The sequence below is a fragment of the Columba livia genome, chromosome 6 (assembly GCF_036013475.1).
Source record: "Columba livia isolate bColLiv1 breed racing homer chromosome 6, bColLiv1.pat.W.v2, whole genome shotgun sequence".
Lineage (NCBI taxonomy): Eukaryota > Metazoa > Chordata > Aves > Columbiformes > Columbidae > Columba > Columba livia.
This window is the reverse complement of record NC_088607.1, coordinates 21,628,681-21,654,222: the sequence shown is the minus strand read 5'-3', so window position 1 is coordinate 21,654,222 and position 25,542 is coordinate 21,628,681. Positions and strand designations below refer to the sequence as shown.

The window sequence follows — 25,542 nt, the reverse complement described above, 5'->3', positions numbered from 1 at the left end:
CTAAACAAACCACAGCCTAACAGCTGTGCTAGAGGCCAGAGCATAGCCTGAGCTGGGCCAGTGTGCAGGCTCTGGAGCAGAATTTGCCCTCGCAGTGTCCTGTGTCATATGCTCCACTCACTTGGAATTCAGCTAATAGGAAGCTGAAATTTGGTTATTTTGCATCAGATTTTGTTTTTTAATTGTGCTGACACTGTTATTAGAAGTACCAGTGAATGCATGTGAAGAGAAGCACTACCCAGAAGAAGACACCCAGACAAACCTTTTCAAACACGGCCATAAACTTCCTCTGCTAAGTGGTGTGGGAATTGAGGGCTGCCTTGCTCAGGAGTAGTTCACAGTCCACTGCAGAGAATGGACTTCGCTGACACCTTCTAAGAGCTCCTGACTTCAAAGCCTTCATCTAAAATCCTAACAGTGAAGTCCTGCAAGCAGAGTACAGGCTGTGCTCCTCTACAGGAGAGGTCTGTTGTCACAAACACTCTTACTTTAAATCACTCATGCTGGGGTTGGCTGCAACCAAACTGTAACACAGATGCTATTTTTTTATTACCAACCAAGAAGAAAGTTTTCACAGTTTCACCCAAAAAGGGAACTATGTACACCTGGGGTTGTCCTCTCTTCAGAGGAAGCATCAAAACATTTTCATTTGAGGCCATTCACAAAATCTTGTCTGTAGAATCACACGATGGAAGAGGTCACCTAGTCACTTTTCCCCACAGAGAGGCAAGATCTCATACATTCATCCAAATACATTTGCTATGAAACCAGCCTAGCTTACAGAGGTTCTTCCTTCCACAAGAGTCAGAGTGACAGTGGATGGTTTGCCTTGGCAAACTCTCTGATATGCACAAAGAGCGAGCCTGACGTTACCCAACTCTTGTGTGCAGCTGACAGCTCACATCAGGTGGGCCTCCCAACAGCAGTTCAGAAATTCTGAATCTTTGTGTACCAAGCTGTTTGGAAAATGCCACAGCAGACCCCTCTGCAAATTATTTTGGTTTTATCTCTGAGGAGTGCTGGGAAGATCCAGCACCCAGGTCCCACAGGCACAGTCCCCAGTGTGCCAAGGGGCAGCAGCTGTACACAGGGAGAACTAGCTCACTTTTGGAGAACCCCTTGTTGAAGTGGAAGAAGAGAGCCAGGTCACAGAATCACAGAATGGTTGGGGTTGGAAGGGACCTCTGGAGATCATCTAGTCCAACCCACCTGCTAAAGCAGGTTCACCTAGAGTAGATCTCACAGATCAGTCAGGTCAGCTCAGTACAATTCATTGACTGCATCTGACATCAAAGAGAGCAGAGGCTGCTCTTTAGCTGATAAGGCCCTGCATTCAGTACAGCACTGCCAACAGATATGCTTTCCCAGCACATAAGTCAGATTTTGGGTGCTTCCCTTTGACAACTATGATCCAGAGCGGTTTCTAGCTGGTCCATTCTGACACCCGTGCCCTTCACTCAAATTCTCTTTGATTTTTATTGTGCTCAAAACAAGCAAAATGAGTGAAAACCTCTCGCTAGTAGGGAACCACCTGGCTACGTGAAACCCCCCACTACAGCCAGTCCATCTAATGAAGGATGGAGACACTTGTGCTTCCCACTCCACTCGCAGCCCAGGACGCAAGAGTCTTTCTTCTGCCCAGCATTGTGCTTTGTGCAGTCAGAGCGCAGCAAGCCAGAACAGAGTGGCGAGAGCTGGCTCCAGGAAGAGATTTCAGGACCAACATCCCTTTTTACTCTCACACGCCCTTCAGCTACACTAGAACTTATTCCTACTCTGGCCTAAAAACTCTGATGGTCCTCAGACATGTTAAGTAAAACCGTTAATTTTACCAGTAATCTAGAGAGATGATGTTTAAACCTCCCTAACTTTGAATAGCGTATTTAAAACGAATAAAATACTGGTGCCGTGCTCTAAACCCACATTTGGAGGAAAACAGTATCTAAGCTTTTACTTTTGCCAGAAAGCATCAGAAAAGCTAATTTAATCTCTGGTAAGTATTATTTTTCAGAGTACAAAAGCTCAGCCACTGTTTTCTGTCCTCTTCCTTGCTGGAAGCAAAGGAGCCAGACTACTTTAGCCCTAGGTTATCTGCTGGGATCAAGACATTTTAGGGGTGTTTGTAAGAGAGATGCAAACTTTAATTTATGCAGGTTTTTGAAAGGTACTAAAACATCTGTTGTGACCTTCTTACATGAGAATGCCATCTTCAGCACAATCCCTCAGTCACCTTTTTTTCAAGAGGACTGTTTTGGCCAAGATCATGCCTTTCAAAATTTATTTTTACTGTGATAAATTTGTCATGATTATTGTTGTTGTTATCCTTGCACAAAGCACCTTTATGCACACAACACCAGACACAGTAAGACTGCACTGCCTCATTTATGCCACTAAATACAGCTAAATATTAATTCAAGACGTGATCACAGGACTCCAATCCTGCTAAGGCTGACAAAGAACACTATAACCCTAAGTATGGCAGTATCATAAAAACATCCTGACCAGCAAGACTCCCCACAGCTCTTCACCTTCATTTCAACAAAAACTATGAGAAAGGAGTACCACACACTCCTCTGGAGTTTAGGAAAGTTCAGACTCAATTAAAACTCAGTGCATTGGGCTTCTATAGTCTCCAGCTGTTAATACTTCTGCCCTAGTAAGTCCCTGTGCTTGTTACAAGGTGATCACTTTCAGACAGGCTGGGTTATTTTTAAGGCTATCAGCACAATTCTCCAATTCATCTCTGCCATTCCATCACATGTAGCAAGCTGGTATGTTGCCAGTATGGTTACATCTCTGACTTCAGGCCCAGCACTAGAGAATACATATTAGACAAGCTTATTTTTGTTCTGGTATGACAGAAATGTAAGTCTGAAGGAAAAGAAGATTTTTCCATTAATTGGGGTCAATAAACTGCAGAGTACAATATCTACAAGTAGAACTTTAAAGAGACTAGATTTTTATTTTCAATTTGCATTCAAAACCAGACACCTAAAATAACCTCCAAATTCACAAGTTCTCTGTGAGTCACTGGTAATCTCTTCTGAATTAGGGACCAACTGACCAGGCATAGAAAAACTGGCTTGCAAAACTTCCTAGTTTACAAAAGTTGTGCAATTTGCTTTAGCTTTCTATTTCAGTAAAACACATTATCAGCATTAAAATAAGGATAAACAATATCACATATCTCCCTCCTCCACCCCATGACCAGGATGCACAACCCCACAGGTGCCACCTTACCTTCTGAAATAGCCTTCTTGACAGCTGCAAGGTAAGCATCAGGCTCATCTTCATTTGTGAGTTCTTGCCACTGAGACCAGTCCTTGAAAAAGGTCAAATAGTCATCACAGTCTGTAACACCGCAGAACAGCTTGACTACTTTGTACGGGGGCCATAAAGCTTCCTGAAGGCTCTTCAGGACAGGGGGGAGATAAAAACTCTGCACCAGCTCAGACGACAGCAAAAGGATGATGCTCCGACTTTTGTTGAACAGGTCCAGATCCTGGTGGCAGATGGCAGACCTGCCTTCCAGCTGGTAGGTCAGAATTCGATGCTTTCGAACGTGCCGAGTAAAGAGGAAGAGATTTTGGAGGTATTGACACCATTCAGTGGCGTCACTTGCATACACAATCAGCACATCATATCCTCCAGAGGCTCCTGTACGAGAGCAAGATTATCTCAGGGAGAAGGATTAAATTCAAAGCAAGAACGGACTGACCCACAGCTTTGCAGAAAAACAAAAACCTACAGGGCTGTCCCTATAATTAATGTCAGAAGCTCCAAAGCACTTCAAAAGAACAGTGGGTATATCCAAAGTGAGGTGTTGACAGCCACAGAGCAAGTCTAAGGGTTGTTGAACTCATAATTGCATTTACCCCACTAAAATTTAAGTATATTTTTCATTCTCAAAAAGCTTCCTATGAAGAAGGGGATTTCCTATGTAGTTTCAAGTGAAACAAACCACATGTGGAGATCTACAGATTTAAAGCATGTTGATAGGAAAAAACCCACAAAAACCCTATCTCCAAAACAAACTAGGTTGAAAAGGGGAGTTCACCCTTGGGTGTGAAGTGAAATCATTTTAGACAACTAGAGGGTCTCTGCAACACAATTGCAGACCATTGCACGTTCAAGCAAAGTATATACTAAACATAGTACACCTAAAATAAGAAAGGTCTTTATTGAAATGAGGTCCCATAACGCTCACAGGAAGCCACTATGGCTTCCATAGTGTTAGACATTTGCTGTCATTGCAGCAGAATGCAAACTGCCTGCAAAGTATATGTGCAACTGAAGGGTATGAACCAGTCCCGGTGCTCACGGCACAGTAATTCCATCACTCAGTCACCAGACACTTTGCCAGCTTGTGTTAGAGTCCTTCCCCCCTTTCCCAACTATTTTGACATGACAAACCCTCTCTTCAGAGTGAAAGAACTAATACAATAGTGGTGGCCATAACACAGGACAAAATAAACTCAAAGCTGACTTGTTCTATAATTCTCTAGAGACAGCTCCTACATACACACTCCTGCATTTCTGTGCTCTGGAATGAAAGTACTTTTAAAGCTATTTCCAGCTTGCTAAGAAGACCACATGTAGATTGAACCAACATGACATGATGCAGTGGTCTCCCACCAATCTCAAGAAAACTTTAAAGTCTAAATTTAATTTTACCATTCACCTGCAAAAGAAGTTCACCCAAATTTTAGGATTACAGCTCTGGTCCCATGGTACATTTCAGTGCTGAGCATTCAAATTTTATTAGTAAATTGTCTTCTAATCCTATTTTGGCTTTTAAAAAGTGTTAACATTTCCAACCCATCTCCAACCAGAATCAAGTAAACAATGGCAGATTTTTCTAATTAAAGTAGAAGGCAATGTCTAAAATTCAGCATGCCAAAAAGAACATCTGCAGAGAGTGAATTTGCCAGAATTGAAGATGACAGTTTTGCAGCCACCTTATTAAAATTCAACCAAAAATGGACAGCCTCCAAAGACTGTGTTCTGCCACCTTCCCCAGAACCTGCATTAAGAAATGAAGGCTGAACTGATGTCTAGGCTACATATGGCACCCTAGCTCTAAACCATACAATTACCAACTTCAACCTGTAGTTGAGCAGAAGTGGTACAGTTGAGAAGTAAAGCATGGAGATGTGCTCCGTTCTCAACCAACAGTGTTATGTTTACCTGCATAAATGGAAAGTCTCTAGCATTGAAAGGATGATGTCCTAGCCATGGAGAACACAGACACTGCAATTCAGCAGTATTCACTAGGGTGGCTCCGTGTTTCTGTGTGAATAGAGCTTCTAAACCCCATATGGAGCCTTGTAGGAGACTGCATTCTCAGTGGAGGGGATCCAGCAAACTCATACAGCAGACAAACAGACCAAAAGCCGTGGGACTTTACACTGTGAGTGCAAAACTGCTGTGAAAATGTGTGGCTTTCACACCAGTGAGAACACGACTAACCCCAAAATACTACTTCTGGCTGAACACCACCTGAAAAAGATGACAGAATCACATGAGCAGAAACAGGAAAACCAAGCAGAACTCAAGAGGTCAGTTGTTTTATTCTAGAAAGGGAGGAGTGCCAGAGACTTCTGCTTCCAGAGCCATGTGTTGATTTACTTGCAGCACAACTATCTGCGGAGAACAGAGCCCACACACTGCAGCATGGCCCCTGAGCCAGACCTTGTCAGACAGGAGATGATGCAGTGACTTTGAGATCTGCCCAGGGCTCCTGAAGTCCCACCATGGTGCTCTCTGGGAGAGGTCCAGCCTGCTGGGGAAAGCAGCAGTGACTTCCACGGCATTTTAAAGTTCTATAAAATGGAACACCTAAACCAACCATGTATTTTTAGAAAGAGCACAGCTTCCACAACTAAACCTGTTAGAAAACAACCTCTTGTCCAGTCCTTCTGTGAAATAAGCAGCTGTGCTTGGAGAGGACACAGGGTGAGGGAGCCACTGATTTTAAACATGCACTGCACTATGGGGGCACTAAGTACCCAAGAAGCCTCCCTTCTCAGATACATAGGCAAAAGATGCAAACTTGACAGATGCTCTGCAAGTTCCCTACCAGCATTTATATCCCCAGAGACAACATCACCCAGAGCAGTGTAGTCTCTGCAGTCAGTAGGAAGACACTTCACGCAGTGTTTTAGGAAAGGTATTGATTCCCTAGACAGCACTTGCTCTATCAGTACATAATTCCCCTTAACAGAGCTGTGCCAGCCCTCCCCAGGCCCTCTTAATTGCTATAGCCTCTTACACTTTTAGGATAAACTGAAGAACAACGCTTTTAAAAGGAGAACTGAGATATAAAATTACTGATTCCATTTTGAGAGCCAAGGAAGCTCTTTATGTTCATAACCAAAAACACTGGAAGTGGGTCTTGAAGGGCTAAATAAGCTTAAGTCAGCAACAGAACTGTTGCAAAGAAAACAAAAATCTAGAAATAGTTTCAATTGCAACACATTTTTTTTTTTTAAAGGATGACACAGACTCACTTTCCTAAACCATGTTATTATTTGTTTAACCAAATACCTCTCTTTGCAGCACCAACTACTGTTCACTCCTCAGGGAAAAGTGTAATAAATGGAGGATACAGAATATTTTGGGGAGTTTTTCCCACAACTATTCACACATCAGTTACAGAAAAGCTCACAGAGCACACTTCAAAGCACAATGTAAACTCTGCCTATCATACACATACACAGAAATCCCTAGGTGAACAGCAAGCATTTTATTTCTTTAAACCTTGACCTTAGATAGATGCTTTCACAATGCGTGGGACAGTCTGGTTTTGGAAAAACAAACACAAGGAAGCCTTTGATTCAAGTAAGAAAGATATGAACAATATATGCAATAGCAAGATGAAGAAAGATTTGTGCCAGCCAACCATTTCAAAATGGTCAGATTCTCTCACGTGTAATCTAGTTTAAATTTTAACATCACCTTGTTTCTCCATTCCTAAACTTATGGTATAAAAGTGACTTTTGCTTCTGGTTACAAAATGCCAGCACTATTAATACTACTGCAGGGCATGTGTAACTATTTATTTCATAGAAAATAATCCAGGTGCTGTTCTGTGTAAGTTTGTAATGATAAAAACATAACCTTTGGACTCCTCTCCTGCTGTAACTGCCTCTTCAGTGCCTAGTTGCACACTTCGTTATACAGCAATGATAAAAGACCAATGAGATTACAAACCAGTACTGCAGAAAAGCCTAAGACCTCTAATTGAAGTGGAAGGTGCCCAGACTAAATATCACAGACACAGAACACAATACAAAGTCTTCCCTAGCTTATAAACTGCTCACAGAATGGAAGGGGATGAAGCAATTCAGTCAAAATCACAGAAGGCCCATGGCAAGAGAATAAAAGTATCCTATAATGATAGACCATATCATGCCTTCACAGTACTCCTCTGAGAAGCAAACAAACCAGGTTTATCTTTGGACCATGTTTGCGAGTCGTGAGGTGGCAATCTTTGAGTTTAGAGCAAACACGGGACAGCGGGTTTTGGCCATATTATAAGGTTCTGATTACCACAGAAGTAGCTAAAGAATACTGCAGGAAGCTAGCATATCAACACAGGGTAAGACTACATCTTGCCCTTTTAATGCTTCCCAAACTTTAATCAGGTGTCATCAACTGTTATTACCTATTAGTTCACTCTACAAGCCAAAAGGTTTGACCTTTTTCAATTTACAGATCATAAACAGCTTTCCATTGTGCTTGTGGGTCCCACAAAGCAAATTCAGGGCCTCTAATACTATACAGCTTTCCTGTGTCACCTTTCGCTTCCCTCTCCTAAGTAGACTGTGACTTCTCATTGTTCACAGACAAGGTAAAAAACTGACAGACAAAATCTTTACTCCAACTCACATGATCATGTGCTAGATCAAATCCACCTCAAATTCTGACTGTATGAAAAAGTGCTACATAGCCTGTTACCAGTCTGCGTGGAGAATCTTGTGTATGGAGGATACGTGAATAAGGCAATAGAAAATATAAATTCTTGATAGAGGGGGATCCACTTCCTATGATATAAATGAAACCCAACTCAAGGTGTCTTAATAATAAAATTCTTGAGAGAGAGAGCACTTCCAAGAGCTGTTAGAAGCTGGTGGGCAGAAACAGCAGTAACAGAAGTCCACAGCACCTTTCATATTTCAGTGTCTGAAGTGTGTGTATTTAAGTGATGTATGAGGAAATCAATGCATTCTTTGCCTAGCTGGAATGCATAACAAAGTAATAGCGATCACATGAAATAATTATTAACATCCTAAAAAGACCTCTCACTTTGACCAGAGTAGAAAACCTTCTACTTTAAATAAAGTGCTGCAAACAAGCAAGAAGAATCAGCAGAATCAAACTAGATAAAAGTTTTGCTAGCCAAACTTCAGAGACATGGACATGAGATTTGCATTACGATATGCGAACCTACAGTTGTTCCGCTTTTAAGAGTCTTTGTGAAATCACCTTCTGTTTATAAGGAGAAAAGTAGTTTTGCCCACAAGTCCCCTGAGGCTCCATTTAGCTTATTTTTACATCACAAGGAGATATGCATCAGTGAAACACTAACTTCACTGAAACTTACTTCACACTCCGAGAATGGCACGTTTTTCCTTTTTTAGATAAAACACTTACACTTCCCTGCAGGGAGGGGAACTTGCAAATTGGGCACTAGCAAGACTTACACAATATGGGGTCTAACCCCCTCTCCCCCTGGAGTTCGCAGCTCTGTTCTAACCAGTTTTACCTGCACACATGGTAACTAAAACATTTTCATCGATGACAACTTAGCCGAGTTTGTGGTCCTGTACCACTGTGGCATGGGCCACCAAGTCATATCCCAAAAAGGAAGTATGCAAATATAGGGGGATAAAATAGGATTAAGGAAGAACTGACCTCTCTACAAAACAGAAAAACATCTAGGTGGCAAAGGTGGATCAGGGACAGATTTCTCTACAGAATACTCTCCCTCAGAGCTAGCTGAGCCGCCAACCCGAAACGCACTCACGTCAAAGGAGAGCTCTGCCAGCACTTGCCCTGAGCAAAGCCAAGTGAAGGAAGGCAAAGGAAAAAGCGCAGCAACCCGGCTGCGAAGAAAGGAGCCACCGCTGCCCCGGAAAACTCCCCTGAACTCGGGGAAAAGACCCTCCCCTCCCCTTTTCCCGGCGGCGGAGGAGCGCCCGGAGCGAGCGGAGTCGCACAGCGGCACCGCCCCGCAGGCGGGATCGCTCGCTCCGCTACCTCCCCGCTCACCGGCGCCGAACCGCGGGTCAGGACGTTCCCGGGCTGCGCTACCCCTCGCCTCACCGGGGATGAGCGGGGTCAGCACCCGCCCGGCCCCGCCGCGCAGCACGGCCGGGCGGAGAAACCCCGCTGCTGCCCCGACCCCCGGGGCGAGCGGCCGCCGCACCTACCAGGGGCCGCCATGGTCCGGGGCTGGCGGGAAAGGGCCGCTCCCCGTCCCTCACATCGCGCGGCGCGTCCCTCCCGTGGCCACTTCCTCGCCCCCGGCCAGGCGCTCGGTCCCGCCGCCCGGCCCCGCCTCCCGCCCGCTGCCCGGCCGGAGGGTGCCCGGCAGCGGAGGGCGGCCCGCGGCGCCCCCTGCAGAGCCGGGCAGGGGGCGGCTGCGGCCCCGCCTGGCCCAGCAGGTACACGGCGGGATTCCCCTGCTGTGGGAGGGAAACTCCCTTTTCCAGTTGGCTCAAATCGTATATTCCATAGGTGTCTGAGGAAACAGCGCTACATTGAAGGAAAAGTTATGTGTTACATCGTATTGAAATTCCGTATCCCGAGTCACAAGAAACTCTGAGTAATGGCTGTGGAAGAGAAGTGAGACCTGCTTTATGCACACCCCCAACACAGGCTTTGACTTCTCTCTCCTATGAGCAAGGAGTTCTGCTCCTTCCCCAGGGGAAAACCAGGTTGTTCCATACAGAACAAAGCAGCTTGATGTTCTGTATTTTCCTCTAAATGATGCAGTCTTTTCCTTTAGATTTACGAGATTCCATGTGACTATGCTCATGCTTGAGTACAGAGAAAATAACTCCCAGAAGGACGCTGTTGGAAGTTTAGAGATTAGGATTCAGTTTAATTTTGTCACTGAAAACAAAGCAACAGATTCTGCCTAAATAATTATTTCAGACTACCCATTCACAAACTTGGAAAAGCCACATGCACTGATTTGCATTCATAAACATTTTGTTGCTGAGAACCAGCAAAGTCTTTCATTGATGTGCTTCAGCAAAGCAAAAGCAGGTTCTTTACAATCTTGTTTCCATATCAAGACAGTCACTGGACATCCTCCTTGCAGCTTACTTAATGCCACCAACATTAATGTTGGAACAGTAAAGAACCGACTATCTCCTACTAAGCAACTCTTAGAAGCTGATCAAAATTTCCTGTTACCTCCAAACCTTTCTTTACCCAAAACCTATTTCAAACTTACAAATTGTGTGCCACAGCCTGTCTTCCAAAAACAGAGTGTTTGCTCCCACAATAAGACCATGGCAAGAGCAGAGATCTCTCCCAGGAACACTCTATTCTGGGGCAAGTAGCTCTCCCTGCAGCCTTAAAAGACGAGATACACCAGCCAAGGGGAAGGACTGAAAACACCTGTTAGGAGCAGGTGAGGGGAGCAAATGAATTCAAAAGCAATAGCATAAATCAGTTTAATTTGCTTACCTTTTAGATCCCAGGTTTCCCCACTACTGACTTAGGGAATAGAAGAACAAAATTGCTTTCCTTCCACGGTTACTGCCCTGCTGAGTCACCTGGAGAGCTGCAGGTGCCACACAGCATAACTCACCCAGACAGGCGCGCACACACCTCTGAAAAGCAGCAGTCACATAGCTCCTGGGAATAGACCTAACTGGCAAAGGCCTGGCAAGAGAGGGTGATGCTTGCTCACCAGGCAAGAAGCAAATACAGCTGGTCATTTCCCTGGATCCTCCCAGCAGTGGCTTCAGACAGGAGGATTTAAAGTAAGTTTACCAGCAATGGCTACATCCTTTCTGATGTTGGCAAAAGCACCGACCTTGTGCTGAGCTTTGCAGATGAAGCCTGAAGCTCTGCCTTACTGTGGATGGAAGCTACAAGAACTGGGAGAAACATTGGCTCCTGAAAACAGTTTCCTTTCTGTAACACAGCCCTGTATTATTCCATACATAACAGGGGTGGGCCAGATCACAGGCAACTGAAAACTAAGTACACATATTTAACAAGCCCACAGCTGACTATCCCTTTTCTACACTACAGACAACAGCACCTGTACAAAACTACAAAATCTTACAGTGTAATCTGCCACTGCATGAGCTGCTTTGAATTCCCCAGCAGTGCAGACACAGCACATTCCAGAGACACCAGAACCAAGTGTGCTGTTGGGCACAGAACCTGCCCAAACGTGTGTTCAGCTGACACTACCTAACTGCACACAAGAGGGCACAACAGCGCTTAAGAGCAGAGGACTAGATAAAGGAAATATAAAACATAAAGAGTGCAACACTACCTACCTACTACTGCTTCTTTGATCCTAGCAGCCCTAACTCAAAACTTCAGCACAGGACTCATTCCTTCCTTCACTCTCAGCATGCTATATAGTACATCTTATTGAAAAGAATGAACAAAAGGCACACCATAGAGAAAATAAAACACTGCATTCATCAGAGCAAACCCTCAGTTGCACAGAAGTAAAAAAACTTCAGTGGATAAATGACTAATTTAAAGCCACAGCAATATCCAACAGCTGAATGGAATCTCCTGATCAGGATCCTGAATACACTAACACACCACACTTGTCCTGATCAGCCTCACGTGGGGCTTCCACACCCACCCTTTGCCCATAGGCCCAGAAGCTCCATTCAAGCTCAGGCCTGGGTCTTTATCATTTGTCTGTTCTACTTTGTAGTGGTATCTTTTTCATGTCCTGCCTCTAACCTTATCCTCCTCCATGCCTTTCAATTCTGTCTTGTAACTTTATCCTCAATTCCCTCTCCAGCTCCATGTTATAAACAGTCCCTTTAGGCCTACAGTGTTACTTTTACTCTAGTTCTTCTGCTACTTCTACTATTGCTCCTGAATACATTCCTAATGTGGATATTGGACCTATTTCATAGCTCATTTTCCTGGGACTACTGATGAATCTTCCTGTTGTCAGCATCCATGTCTGGCTGCCATGTTGAAGCTAAGTGGGGCTGCACACTGTCGGCAAGGATGCTACCAGCACTGATGGTGCCCATAGATCCCAGTTTGTTTTCCTCCATGGAGCAATGCTGCTCCTTGTGCTCCCCACCATTCTCCTTTCAGTGATCATATTTAAAACAGATTATAGCTAGGAGTTGACTGATGGGACAGAAGGCGCTCAAGTGGACTAAAGTGTTCCAACGTCACATGCGCGCTCCCGAATCTCCTTGCGGAGGCTGACCCGGGTTCCCACCTTCTCCCTCCCTTTGCACCACAAGCGGCCCTGCTGCCCTGCTTGTTGCCTTCACCCAGCCGCGGGCGCCACACTGAGCAGAGCCTTTCCCAGCCCCGTCACGCCGGTAGGACGGCTGTGCCCGCCGGGTCCCTCCGGGCGGCCGCTGCCAAGCACCGGGCCCGCCCCACACAGCGGGGAGGGCGGAGCTGAGGCCGTGCGCGTGCGCGCGCACGCACGTACGTACGTGGGTACGTGGCGCGGTGCGCGTGCGCGCAGGCGGCACGTGTCGGAGGGCAGCATGGCGGAGTGGCGAGCGGTGCCCAGTGACCTGTTCCCCTTCGTGCTCGCGTTCCTGCGCGAGAACCGCTTCGATGGCGCCGCGCGCGCCTTCGCCAGGGAGGCGGCGGCGGTGAGTGGGGGCGGGGCGGGGCGGGGCTGTGGGACCGACCGACCGACCGACCGACCGACTGACGCGGCCTCTCTCCCCGTTTAGAAGGAGCAGGACCCCAACGCTGCCTCGCTCCTGGACATCTACAGCTACTGGCTGAAGTAAGTGCCTCCGCGGCGGCCCGGGGCGGGGGTGTCACTGCGGGGCCGCTGGGCTCTCTCCGGCCGCCACCTGCTCCCCGCTCAGCCTCTCTCGCCGTAGGTCTCCGGCGGCCAAGAAGAGAAAGCTGGTTCCCAACGGCCCGCAGGCGAAGAGGAAGCCATCCTCCAGCAGCGGGGACAGCTCCAGCGAGGAGGACGAGACGCCCCCCGCGAAGAAGCCAGGTAGGGTTGTGAGCAGCCCCGGGGCCAGCCCGGACTGTGTTCGGCGTTGGCTCCTCGCTTGGGTGTGGAACGCAGCTTCAGCGGCTCCTTTGGGCTCCATCAGCAGCTATCAAGGACTGGGGTGTGCTCCCTGATCTTGCTTCTGGAACGTCTTTGGCTGTGGCATGTGAGATGTGCTCACCCCAGCTAAGGGTGATCTCGTTATCCAGTTATAGTTTGAGCATAGCAGGTTTTGTGTCTGCTAGAAGGCTTTAGCCGTTTAGATTGTCTCTTTTTGCTGAGACTGGTTAAGGTATTGGGCTGCACTGCGTTTTGAAGGTGCTGTTGAGCTACTGCCCTCGTTACCTTGTTTATATTGAGATTCTGCTTTCCAAACACTCACTGATAGGGTATCTCAGCAGGGTTACCACTACTTGCTTCAGCACATTCAAATTATGTGTTGATTTAAATATTGAGTGAAATTGAGTTTTGAGTGCATGTGGATTGGGCTGGTATTCTCTTAATGGGAGGCAGCTGCCTATGGACTCAGTGACCTTGAGGGTCTCTTCCAAACAAGATGATTTTTTGTTACATGCTATTTTACAGGGATAGTTTCATTGAGAGCTTTGAAGAGTGATTTCTCATCTTGCTATTGTAGGAAAACTGATTCAGATTTTATAAGTGCTTTCACATTTGTTAAAATCCTGCATGGCTAGGATTTATCAGGTATCTCTGTATTGGTGGACACCATGACCTGTTTGATGCAGGGCAGTTGTACACGGTATCCCTGAGTTCCAGCCAAACACCAGACATCCTTACTCACCTGTTGCTTGTGCGAGGTTACTGCTCTCCTTTCTCTCAAAATTGTATCCTAGTACTGTCAAAAAATGCATCCCTCCACTGCACTTCGGTATGTAGTGGTTTGTGTTTTTCCCTTTTATTCTGGAATTGTTCTTCTGCCTTGCCTTAATCACAGCGTATGCATGTTTGTGTGTATCTAGGACTAGACTTCTGCGAGAGAAGTAGTAGACATGGAGAGGGAGAGAAACAGAAGGAACCTGGTCTTCAACTTAAGACATCCTAAACCTGAATTGGAACTTAGATCTCATATTTATTTGATAGGGACAGTTGCAAATATAATTTGAGGGAAAATTATTTATTTTTCTCCACGTTATTAAAAAGCAATCAGTAACCAGGAAGGAGTATATTTGGTTAAAGCCTGTTTAGCAAAGTCTTTGGAACCTTAACACAATGTTGCAGTGGTTCTCTTTGGAAGTCTATGCACATTCAGTGGGGTTTTTTTAAGCTGGAAAGTGTGCAGGTCCAGTTAACATTATCTCAGTTTGTGGGGACACTTTCCTGTGGGGTGTCCTTTTTCGGTGTTAGAAATCTGTACTTTGTGTGTAATGAAGATAAAAATCTAGAATTGGTTTTATCCTCTTGCCTACCCATTTTGGAGTCTTCTGTATCACCTGCTCAAGAGACAGATTTGGTGTTACGAACTTTAGTCATGGTTTAATGACCTTAGTATATCCTTTCGCCCTAATACACACTAGTGCAGGATATAGGTACATGAGAGTTGTGAATTAACTTAAAATTGATGTGTGCTGTACCTTATTGACAGCTAAAGCAGCCACTGTGCCCAAGGCCAAAACAGTTGCTCCAGCCAAGAAGGCAGAGAGCAGCAGCGATGACTCCAGCGATGATTCCGACTCAGAGGAGGAGAAGCCACCACCAAAGGTCAGCTTTTCTTTCCAGCCTCTTTAATGCAAGTTTTGCAGTGATGGCAAACTGATGGTGATAGCAAAATTCTCTCTGAAATTTGACTCACTTTTCCTGATGTATAAAGTCCCTAGACTAACATAGCAGGTGCTGTGTAAGAAGACATTTTTGTAGTGGACAGTGTGTGATTTGGACTGGTCATGTGAGAAATTAATTTCATGTCCAGCACCCACTTTGTTTCCTCTCCAGGTCTGCTCCAAAGACTGCCAGGGCTTACTTTTTTTGCAAAGAAAGATTTATTTTACTATCACTAAAATAAATTTGACCTTTTTTGGTATATATATGTGTGTATATATAAAAAGAGATTCTTCTCTTTCCTTTTTCTTCCTACAGTCATGGTCTTGAGAAATAGCGGAGGAGGAAGAATTGTGTCAGTATACACTAGAGGAGACTTAACAGAGTTGTTCTGTCAGTATTTTCAGCCTTAAAACTAGTGTGGTCTGGAGAAGGAAGACAACAGTGTCAGCCTCAGAGCTGCCCCATGTTGAGGAGGCAGAACTGGAGACTGAGGCATGAAGCAAGTCTCCCATGGCCTCCCGGGAGTTTCCCCAGCGCAAAATTTTTACCTGGGATTGTCAGGCTGTAACCGTTAGGCAGAGTGGTGTTCCCAAGTCAAAATGGTTCACTCTGTGAAGGACAGCTGTTTATGCTCTCTGTGCATGTGTCCCGCTTGTTAGTCTCTTTTCATGGCTACGAGGGCTAATCAGTTTTCCCTCCTGTTGTTTAGAAAGGTGCAAAACCTGTGGTGAAGCCAGCTGGAACTAAAATCCAGCCTCAGAAGAAAGCAGAGAGTTCCAGCTCTGACTCGAGCAGCTCTGATGAAGAAGCACCAAAGAAACAGCCACCAAAACCAGTAACACCTAAATCAGGTACATCTTATTTTATATCATGAGTCAAAGTGGGGTGTTGTGGGGGAAGCCAGGGAGGAGAGATGGGGGCTGTGCCTACAAGCAAAGGCATATGTATTAACATAGCAGTTGCATTCCAGTCCAGTCTGCTTCTGACAGGGAAGAGGTGTAGAACTGATGGCAAATAAAACATCTGGTACCAAACGCTGCTGCATTTGCCTAACTAACTGCAATTGGCAACCTTAACTGCTTAAATAGTGCTTTTCCCAGTGTCTTCCACTCAAAGACCAGGGAAGATCTTTACTTAGCCTTTAGTCCTGGAACTTCCAATGAGCTAGAACAGACAGTTTTCTGAAAACTTTATCTAAGCTTGCAGTAGGATAAAACAGCAGTTTTGCAGTACTGCCTTAGTCTTCTCTGGCTTCCTGTGGTTCTTTTTTCTCTGATACTTTATGCTGAATGTAATTACCCCTCAGCTATCACAGCATATCTTCTAATGTCCCTTTTTACTTATCTCAAAAGGAAGTAAACCTTCCCAGGCAGCCCCCAAGGCAGTCAATGGAAAAGCAGCAAGCAGTAGCAGCAGTAGTGAAGATTCTGATGAGGAAAAGACTGCGCCGAAGAAGGTAAATTAGACCATGAAAAACTTAATGAACACTGTAGAAGTCCAGCAAGATGGAGTGTATCTGTTTCGCAGGGACTGAAATGTACAGACAAAGTCACAGACTGCGCAGATTCTGAGCACAGTATTTATGGCTCTTATACCTCCTTCTCCTTTATACAGTGGGATGACATGTTCTGGCATCTCTTCATGTGCTGGCTTGCTTCCCTGCTACCTCCTTACTGCTTCCTCTGCTCCTTCCTTTTACAGGAAGGCATCTCATTGTGTCATAACCATATTGTCGTCTCCATTTTATGTTCACTTTTGCATGACTCTTCTGTGCTTAGTTATTTGTAAATTTGAATTTTCCACTAGAGAGTGTTTAAACAAGTTTATGCAACACGAAAATAATCGTAGTTCTGATTAATGAAGTGGCAGTTGCTATAATTTTGATCAGTTCTGTGCCTCCTAGTCAGAGGAGCTCCTCATTAGGGATTTTAGCAGAAAACAACAGCAGAGTGGCCACAAAGAGCCTGATGCTCATGTGTTTCCTAAAATTTGCGTTTGAGAATCTTCGTTAATCTTTCTCTCTTTGTCTTCAGTATTTGCTCTGTTAAGTGAGGTGTAGAGTTAAACAAGATCCACATCCAGCTGTCCCCACAAGATTTCTGTAACATCTTTTTTAATGTGTATTTGTTTCCTTCTTGTGATAAGGCTGTTCCCAAGAAGTCACCTCTGCCGAAACCTGCAGCCACTCAAGCATGTCCAGGGAAAACCAAACGTGCCAAGGAAAGTTCAAGTAGTGAGGACTCATCTGACAGCTCAGAAGACGAAAAGCCACCTGCAAAACAAAAGCCAAAGTCTGGTAAGTGTTAAGTGCCATGGCTGCGATGTGGGCAGATGCTTTGTGCTATTCCTGATGTCCTGGGAGAAGTGTGTGCAGGGCACGGGAAAGTCTCGCTGCACACAAGGTTCGAGGTGGTGCTGGTAGTTGTAACATGAACCAGAAATAGAGCAGTCCTTTTCATGTGTGCTGGTGGGGCTAAACTTAAACTCAGCTTCTCACTCAGCAAGGGCTGGGGAGTGAGAGAGACTGCGGCAGACTCTGCTTAGTTTGCTGCATGTGTTCTGTTCAGGTAGCCTTTAAATACATTCTTCTGGCAGGTTTGTTGTCTGCTAGGATTTGGGAAGTAATTTGCTAGTGGTTGGGTTATTCTGTAACTGCACTAGTTTCAGCTTTTTAGTTTTTTTGTGAAGTATCCAGGCCTTTTTAGTTGCAATCCAGCTGATGGACTAAATGGGCCTCTGTTCAGTATAGTTTAATGCTTTTAGGATTCCAGTAGAGACCTGATCTGAGTGGAGGATCATGCATCGAAACTCGGTCTGATTCTCTGATCAGAAGATTTGAGAGTAAATGAAAACAATCAACAATTTACATCATTTGTTTTGTGGTTTTTTTTTCTTTTTTTTTAACTCTCTTTTTTTGTTGTTGGTTTTTGTTTGTTAGTTTGGGTTTTGGGGTTTGTGTGTCTGTTTTTCTGAAAATGCTCGGTGACACGAGTTCCCATTCTTCTAGAAGTGCAGAGAAAACTTCTGCAGAGATGGTTGTGTCAACTGAACCCCAGGAGGAGAGTTAAACTCACAGTAGAAACAGGAGGTAGCAGTGGGGTGGGTGTAACCTTTAAAATTATAAGCTAGTAGTTTTGATTGTAGCTACAGGAGGGGAGTAAATGGAACCAAATAGCAGAAGTGCTGTATTCTAACTACAAGAAACATCTCATGTGCTGCCTGCGTTGTCATGCAGGCATATGAATGCTGTGTGTCTCTTTGTAGGTCAGTACAGTGCTGTGCCACCTCCTCAAGCTACACAGACAAAGAAAGTCCTTACCAAGGCTCCTGCAAAAAAGGCTGAGAGCAGTGACTCTTCAGACAGTAGTGATGAGGCAGAGCAGGTGCCCCCAAAGGGAGGAGCAGGTATGTTGTGGGAGAAGAATCTATAGAGGAAGTACCACATGGTGTGGTCAATGTTTTGGCAGTGTCTTGGTTTCCTGAAAAAAAGCTGTTTGACTTTGGTGTGTGGTGCTGTTTGCTTCTCTGGAAGCTTTTGAAGGAATTTTTTGAAGGATTTGAAGGAATCCCAAACACCGTGTACAACCTGTGGATCCAGACTGTGTGCAGGTTGGATTGCTTTGCACATGTTGGTTTGAAAAGTCACCAGGATGTGGTTATGTGGAGTAAGGCAGGTCCATTACTGCAGCTGGCCAGGTCCTTGCTTGGCCTCCCATGTGCTGGCTGAATGGCTGGTGCACTGAGAAAGGAGCTTTTTCACGTCTGGAAAGGTGTGGATCTTGAGACAAAGGTTTGTTGTGGATGTAACCTGTTAATTTTAGAATTGCTTTTGCAGGCAAAGCAGCAGTAGCTAAAACAACGCCCGGACCCAAAACCAAAGCTGTGACTACCAAGAAGGCTGATTCCAGTTCTGACAGTGACTCAGGTAATTCAAGAAATAAAGTTTTTATTTTTTTGCATTAATGTTTTTATTGGCCAGGTTGCTGTATAGTGCTGTATCTGATAAGATCCTTAGCGTGTGAGCTTGAAAGCTTCACAGTCTCGTAGCTAACAAGGTGTGAAATTGAAGAACAGCCGCTCGCCACACAGAGTGAAGTCTTGAGGATGAGACACCAGTGAGACCATTGGCAAGTGCAAAAAGGTCTGTATGTTGCTAGGTGGAAAGGGTGGGGCCTTGTATATCAGGTTTCTTCAGGAAGGTTAATCATTACACTTTTTGAGGATCTGTGTCTTAAGATTTTTTGTTTCTGCTATCCCATTGTGTTTGGAAGAAGTTTATAAAATAAAAAATGTTATCACCATACCAAGTTCAAAAGAGCCTCAAAAGATGCCTTCTCCTAATGTGACCCTAGAAATAGGGTTCAGTGTGCCTTGTGTCTTATATTGATCAGCTTTAAGGTTTGCAATGCTGTATTTCCCAGGTAAGTTCCCTATGTGCTACATTTCCTCCCCAAATTTGAGGTTGCTTCTGTTGTGTATCTCCACATTTCTGGTGCCATGGCAGGGTCTGTGGGTGGCAGCTGCCTGTCTGTCTGCAAACAGCTAGGACTAGGCTGTGTGACACTTAATGAAGTGGCAGGAGTTCTGTGTTTTGGTTTTGTTGCCTAGTTTCTCATAAACAGACAAGACTTCGATTATTGTTATTAAAGTGCTCAGAAATGTTGGAATAGATGAGGCTTAGTATTCCAGCTTGCTGTGACATACAATATAAAGGCATATTTGTATGCAGGAGTCTCTGATCCATCCTCAAACTGCTGCTAAACACATTTGGTACAGGAAATAGAAAGCTAAAATGAGATATTGTTCTGTTGATGCCTCACTTTAGCTGTTTTATCAGTTTTATCTCCTAATTTCCTACCTGTTCTTTGGTCTTTACCACATAGCTTCTTTTCTCAATGTTTCTTCTCTCTGAGTTTGTTCTTGGTGATACCTGTAGTTTCTCCAGTCTGTACCTCTTCTGCTACATTATTCTCCAAATATCTGCTTCCTTGTGCATACATTAGTGAAGAACTTGAATTGCTTGTTTCCACTTCCTTCCAACAAAGAAGACATGTGGAAAGATTAATGCTGTTCCCTGATGCTTCAAGTGTTTGTCAAATGCTGTTTATTGCCAGTTATGTAGTGGCTCTTCTTGGGCCACAACCTATTTTGCTTTTCACTTCCCTGTGGCTTGTATACATGTTATTACTAAAGTAACTTGCACCAGAAGCTTATTAACTTAAAACATCCTGTTTTATTTTGTTTAGATTCTAGCTCTGAAGATGACAACAAGAAGACAGGGAGTAAGCTCCCAGCCAGACAACCTGTGATAAAAAACACTTCCAAACCAGCAAAAGTAACTGTCAAGCCTGGACAAGCAAAGAAAGACTCCAGTTCCTCCTCTGACAGCTCAGGTATTGGGATAGGAGAAAATTAGTATTTCCCACATGCATGTTGCACTTGCCCAGACCTCTGTGTTTCTAGGCAGGGTGTGAGGGTGCAGTTAAATCTGCCTGTTAGCTTCATGCTGAAGGAACAGGGCTTAGCCTTAATTATTCTTTTCCTTTACATTCTAGATTCTGATAGCTCTGACAAGAAGGCCCCTGTGAAGCCCACAACTAAAACAGCAACGCCTGCAGCAAAGAAGTCACAAGCTGCCCCAAAGAAAGCACAAAGTAGCTCTGATTCAGATAGCAGCTCCAGCAGCTCTGAGGATGAAAAGAAGAAGAAGAAAGGCACTCCAGCTAAATTAGCTGGCAAAGCGAGTAAGCCAGTGTCCAAACCTTCTACCCCAGCTCCCAAAGCAAGCACTTCTGACTCTGATAGCTCTAGCAGTGAAGAAGAAGAAAAGAAGCCAGCAGTGAAACCAGCCAGCAAATCTACAGGGGCAGCAAAAGCAAATGGGGGGAAGAAGGCAGCTGCTTCTAGTAGTAGTAGCAGCTCATCTGATAGTTCCAGTGAAGAGGATGAGAAGCCCAAAAAGGCAGGGAAAGGGGCACAGAACGGTTCCAAGATCACTGCCTCCACAGAGAAATCAAGAACATCCACACCAGCAGCAAACAACCTGAAGTCTCAGCCAGCTGGTGGCAGCAGTGAAAGCAGTTCTGAAGAAGAGACTGGAAAAGTCAATGGAGGTATTACCTACAGTCTGGCAAGTGGGCCTGTCAGGCAGTGTTACTGAGCTAAGCATGAGTGGGAGCCTTTTCTAAATAATATTCGGTCTAATCTGTATGTGCTATTAGATTATGCCATGTGGTGCAGTACTGCTAGTTTTTAATTTGGTGTGATCATTTTTCTCTGTGTTGCGTATCTGCTGGTATTGGAATTTGTGGTAACATAAAGCACATTTCTGTACAGTTGTTACCAGTTGCCATGTTTGTATGCCCAAGATTTTTAGTGACAGCAAGGCAGGCTGCTGGATGACCTTGTCTGTGTTTAGCTGAACACCATAAGTGATGCCTCAGTGCACAACCTGAACCTTTATCCCTCCAGGAGGGAAACAACTTTGAATGTGCTAGTGGTGTGTGCAAGTGCCTGCTGTGTGATTCAAAGAACTGGAAAATTTAAATGAACAGAACTTTTTTAAGTGCATTAAATCATTAATACAGAGATACTCAATTTCCCAAAATTATCAGTATCTGTTGAGATAGGATGGCAAAATCTTTGCTGACCCAGAATGGCTGTTAGTGTCTGTCATAGCAGTCTGGGTGAGGTAATGCAGGGACTGATTCTCACACCTGTGTCAACACTGGGTTTGCATTCTGGGGGAGAGGTGCCATTACTTTCCACAACACTGCAGTTACCCTCTTTGAAGTTTTACTGCTGTACATCTAACAGGCACGATCAGGAAGAAACAGAAGAGAGAAGATGCTCAGGAGCCAGAGACACCACACAGTAAAAAGGCAAAGATCAAAGCCAAAACACCACACACAGTTCCCAAGGTGAAACGGGTGAGTGAGGGTGGACTGTTGGTGACTGGTGGCAGAGGCATCTCTGCCTTCTGAACAAGTAGGCTTGTTTCGTTTTTTGGGGGGGGAGGTTGGGCCCACAGGATAAATTGTATTTTTACACTTGAACCCAGTGCACATGTGTGTGTAATGTTCTGGCAAAGGCTGATTGAATATGCTTGCACAGGAGCATCCCTGTGCTGCCTGATCTGAAGAAGGGAAAGGATTATAAATCTGAGAAACACTTAAAAGATTGAGGCAATGTGAACAGACTCCGTATTTGCAGGACAAGAAGGGAAGGACGTTGTCACTAAGAAAATAACATGCATATGTATGTGCTTATTGTGTCTTGTTTTCTTTCTCATAAACAGCCAGCTTCCCCATTCCGCCGAGTAAGGGAAGAAGAGATTGAGGTGGATGCCCGTGTTGCTGATAACTCATTTGAAGCAAAGGTAGGGCTCAGTAACACCCAGAGTGGGAACACGTGGCCTCTGCCAGCACAGGTCGGCAGAGCAGCCTTGGTGTGTCTGTGGGTGGGAACTTTTTCCACCAGGAGGTGCTGTTAGGAAGCATGTGAGCACTTGTAGGGGGTGCATGGGAGAGTGGTGTCGGCTCCAGCATTACTGTACTGGTGTTTGCTGGGCAGAATGAAGTGCAAAGCATTGCCTTTACTCTCTTGAGTACTGACCTGAATTTCCTTTTCCTCTCTCTCTCCATCCCTCACAGAAAGGAGCAGCTGGTGACTGGGGGGAGAAGGCCAACGATGTCCTGAAATTCACTAAAGGCAAATCTTTCCGTCATGAGAAGACAAAGAAAAAACGAGGCAGCTACCGTGGGGGCACTATATCAACCCAAATCAATTCTGTCAAATTTGAAAGTGACTGAGAATGTTTTATTGGGAATTCATAAACCATCTGCTCACCAGAATGCCTTGGATGGGCATGTGGACACTGGATGTCAAACCTGCCTGGAATGCTGCCTTCCCTAGCCCACTGTGAGACAGGCAGCTCCAGAGTAGGAATGTGTGAGAATGGTTGGATGTTTCCTTCTTTTATTTCTAATTCTGGTTTAGACCCCTATTCTGGAACCGTCCTTGAGCTGGTGTTATTGGCACCACTAGCGTGACCTCCAATAATTACATTTTCAACAGTCTCATTTTAAAAGGCTGGCAGTGATTTTTCATTTTGGTTTCCTGCCCATCTAGTAGCAGAAAGAAATCATTCCCCTGTATCTTAGCCTCCCTCTTCTTTTTCAGCCAGTTTAACTTGGATACCTGTGAAATGGCAAGGACTGTGACTTGCCTTTGGCTTGTTCTGTAAGAGCAGCAATTGATTTGAACCCTCTGGCTCTAATCCCCACCCCCACTTGACATTTCAAGTTCACAGTTGCAGTGTGACAGGGTTCCTCTTTTCTGTTTCCTCCTTTCATGGTTTCACCTTGCAATAAATTCCTACCTTCCTCTTCACTCCTGTTGAGGCCACTAACCTTAGAGAAGCAGAGTCTAAAGACACCTTAGTAGCTGAGTAACTGTGTTGCTTGCACTTGCAGGTTGGGACCTCTTGTCAGAAAGACCAAGGTCTATAGTAGTGCTGCAGCACTCCTGATAACACTTCATTGGGAATGTAGCTGGGGAGCACAGATGTGCAGATACACCTGACTGCATGGAGGTTGTGACAGTTGACTCAGTGGGAATGGGTAAGGAGGCAGAGGAGATAAAGCTCTCTTTTCTACCCAGCTCTGCTTTTTGCTGTGTTTTTGTTTCAGAGGCTCTGACTGCAGTGTGGCATTATTCCTCACAGCATACCAGCTTATGCTTACTCCCAGCAATGTGCCATGCAGGTTGTTGGGAGTTGAGATGAATGTATTGTTAATGCCTTAAATTTCTTTTTTGGTTGGATCTCTTGCTCTTTGAGCTGGTTTTCATCTGCTAAATCCCTCTCAAGAAGTAAAATGCCAGTTTGCCCCTGGTGCTGGAAGATTTCAAGTGTTGGCTACAAGTACATGTTCAGTATGGGGAGCCTCAAAGAAGTTCAGTAGCTTGCAGCCTCAACTGAGATTTCATGAGTAACTGAAATAATGGCCCACTACTTTTGAGAAGGAGGGCTTGCTTTCCCACCAGTTGCATGACTGCCTCCTTATTTCTGGTATAGCTCACATCTTGTAGAAAATGCTTCCCCCAACTACTTTTTTTCCCATTAGCTGGGTTAATTTTAGTTTGTGGAGCAGTCTGCTGAGCCCATAGCCCGTATGAATGCAACAGCAATAGTGCATGTTTGGGAGATGGGATAGTGGGCTGTGAGAACTGCTCATCCCATCTCGTGAAATTGCCAGTCACCAGGAGAGGTTATACAGGCCCTTATTTCCATGTGCCCATTCCCTCACCAAAGGGTGACAATGAGAAGAGCCTTGTTAAGGAAGCCACGTTTCTGTGTAAAGCAGCGTCACCTAATTGAGGGCTGGATGAGACTTGATGAACCACCCCCATATACATGAGCTGCAACATGTTCCATTGAGCATTTTTCAGGCCTTCCCCTCTGGCTTGCACAATCACACTGGTGCCTGGATTCTAGCCTACAGTGCAGGGGGGGCCAGGAGACCACGGTTATTACAAGGAATTAAAGGTTAGAGGCCAAAGGAAGGTAGGAAGAGAGTATTTCTTGGCCTGGGGATTTGAACATCATCTTGCTTGTGACTTGTCCTTTTTCTGCTGTTTATCAGGAACTTGCATTTGCAACTTTAAAACTTTTTAAAAACTTTTGGGGGTATTTTAAGTGAAAGTTTTAATGTGTCAGAAAATAAAGACTGCTGCCTTTGTAACCTGAGTGGATACTGTAGTCAAAGGTGTGGAATAGCAGGTGGGAAAAGGGATTGGTGCTGGGGGTAATGTAGCACTGTCTCTTTCCATCTGTCAACAACCACTTAATGTCTCCTTAGTTGTGTGTGCGAGTTACAGGCCTTCAGAAGTGAAAGATGGCCTGTGCAGCTGGCTGTCAAGTGACGCTGCAAGCAATTTGGATAAAACTCTAAGAATATTTGATTATACCAAGGCAACTTGAGGTTGCTTGCATCCATTCCCACCAGAATATGTGGTTAGCTCTTCTCAAATATTGCTGCCACATTAGCTGTGTGGCAGCTGGCAATATAACTCAAGTAGCACCAGCCTCTGATAATAAGAAACAAGGAGCATAACTGAAAAATTCTGTGTATATACCTGGTTAAAAGAAGTAATTTCTGTGTCCCCTTGGATCTCTTCCTCCTCTGTGACCATGTGTGCAGTAAAAAGAAACATGCTAATTAGGCAGGGCCTGGTGGACGTCTTATGTGCCATAGTGCTTATTTTTACCCTCTGTGCTATGCCTCTGGGGAAAGGTGGTGATGAACAGAGTGGCCGGGCAGACTGCGCTGGCTGTTGCTCTGTAACCAACACTGTCTGTCAGAACCTTCCACCTTGAATGTGATGTTGTAGGAAAAGGTGTAACGCTATCTGAGGTTTCAGCACCTGACTGAACAAATGCAGCAAGTAGCAGAGAGGAAATGCTTCATGAGACTCAAAACTACATGCTCTTCCATGTGCTTGACACTCCTAGGGGAAAAACTGCTTCTTCCACAAGCTTTTGCAGCTAGGCAAGGCTT

The 25,542-nt window shown here is 45.0% G+C and overlaps 2 protein-coding genes across 5 annotated transcripts in view; one reads left to right on the top strand and one right to left on the bottom strand.

The window, feature by feature from the left end:
- The window catches only part of PIK3AP1 (phosphoinositide-3-kinase adaptor protein 1), a 47,047-nt gene extending 34,438 nt beyond the window's left edge, over window positions 1-12,609 (bottom strand). The window contains exons 1-2 of one of the 3 annotated variants that reach the window (XM_021284282.2): window positions 12,452-12,609; window positions 3,241-3,657 (exon numbers count right to left, since the gene is read on the bottom strand). Coding sequence is in view for 2 of the 3 variants with exons in the window: in XM_065067503.1 (XP_064923575.1) it covers window positions 3,241-3,657; window positions 9,435-9,447 (430 nt within the window). In the remaining variant the exon portion in view is untranslated. Of the gene's footprint in view, window positions 1-3,240; window positions 3,658-9,434; window positions 9,586-12,451 lie in introns of those variants that run through there. The other 2 variants (XM_065067503.1, XM_065067504.1) reach the window with 2 other exon arrangements.
- Window positions 12,610-12,631: 22 nt separating this feature from the next.
- NOLC1 (nucleolar and coiled-body phosphoprotein 1) lies at window positions 12,632-24,726 on the top strand. 2 transcript variants are annotated; one of them, XM_065067505.1, is made up of 14 exons: window positions 12,632-12,842; window positions 12,927-12,982; window positions 13,083-13,204; window positions 14,808-14,923; window positions 15,693-15,834; window positions 16,336-16,439; window positions 17,129-17,279; window positions 18,248-18,388; window positions 18,819-18,908; window positions 20,230-20,376; window positions 20,539-21,096; window positions 21,800-21,912; window positions 22,281-22,361; window positions 22,636-24,726. In XM_065067505.1, exons 1-14 carry the CDS (start codon window positions 12,732-12,734, stop codon window positions 22,792-22,794), a joined length of 2,091 nt encoding a protein of 696 aa, XP_064923577.1. In that variant the 5' UTR covers window positions 12,632-12,731; the 3' UTR covers window positions 22,795-24,726. The 2 variants fall into 2 exon arrangements, with proteins under 2 accessions (XP_064923577.1, XP_064923579.1); XM_065067507.1 differs by lacking the exon at window positions 18,248-18,388 and having other exon boundaries at window positions 12,646-12,842.
- Window positions 24,727-25,542: the final 816 nt, after the last annotated feature.